The 320-nt window shown below is 65.3% G+C and overlaps 1 protein-coding gene across 1 annotated transcript in view; it reads left to right on the forward strand.

The window, feature by feature from the left end:
* Window positions 1-320, forward strand: part of UAP1L1 (UDP-N-acetylglucosamine pyrophosphorylase 1 like 1) — a 4,079-nt gene that overhangs the window by 587 nt on the left and 3,172 nt on the right. The window contains 2 exon segments of the mRNA XM_015572342.1: window positions 1-191; window positions 194-314. Coding sequence (XP_015427828.1) covers window positions 1-191; window positions 194-314 — 312 coding nt within the window.

Below are 320 nucleotides of genomic sequence, written 5' to 3' on the forward strand. Positions count from 1 at the left end.
GTACATCATGGAGTTCACGCTGGGGCCCACGGCCGAGTTCTTCAAGGAGCATGGCTTCTTCCACCTGGACCCCGGCAACGTGGTCATGTTTGAGCAACGCATGCTGCCCGCCGTGACCTTCGACGGCAGGGCCATCCTGGAGCGGAAAGACAAGGTTGCCATGGCCCCAGGTACGCCCCACCCTGGCCTGCACAGCGGGGCAGGAGGCTGGGACCCGTGGGGATGTGCTGCCTGAGGCTGTGGTTCTGGGAGAGCGGCCTCCCTGTCGGGCCTCGTTACCGTCTGTCACGGGCAGAACCGCAGGCCTCCGTGGGTAGTGA

Source organism: Myotis davidii, unplaced genomic scaffold, assembly GCF_000327345.1.
Source record: "Myotis davidii unplaced genomic scaffold, ASM32734v1 scaffold609, whole genome shotgun sequence".
Classification (NCBI taxonomy): Eukaryota; Metazoa; Chordata; class Mammalia; order Chiroptera; family Vespertilionidae; genus Myotis; species Myotis davidii.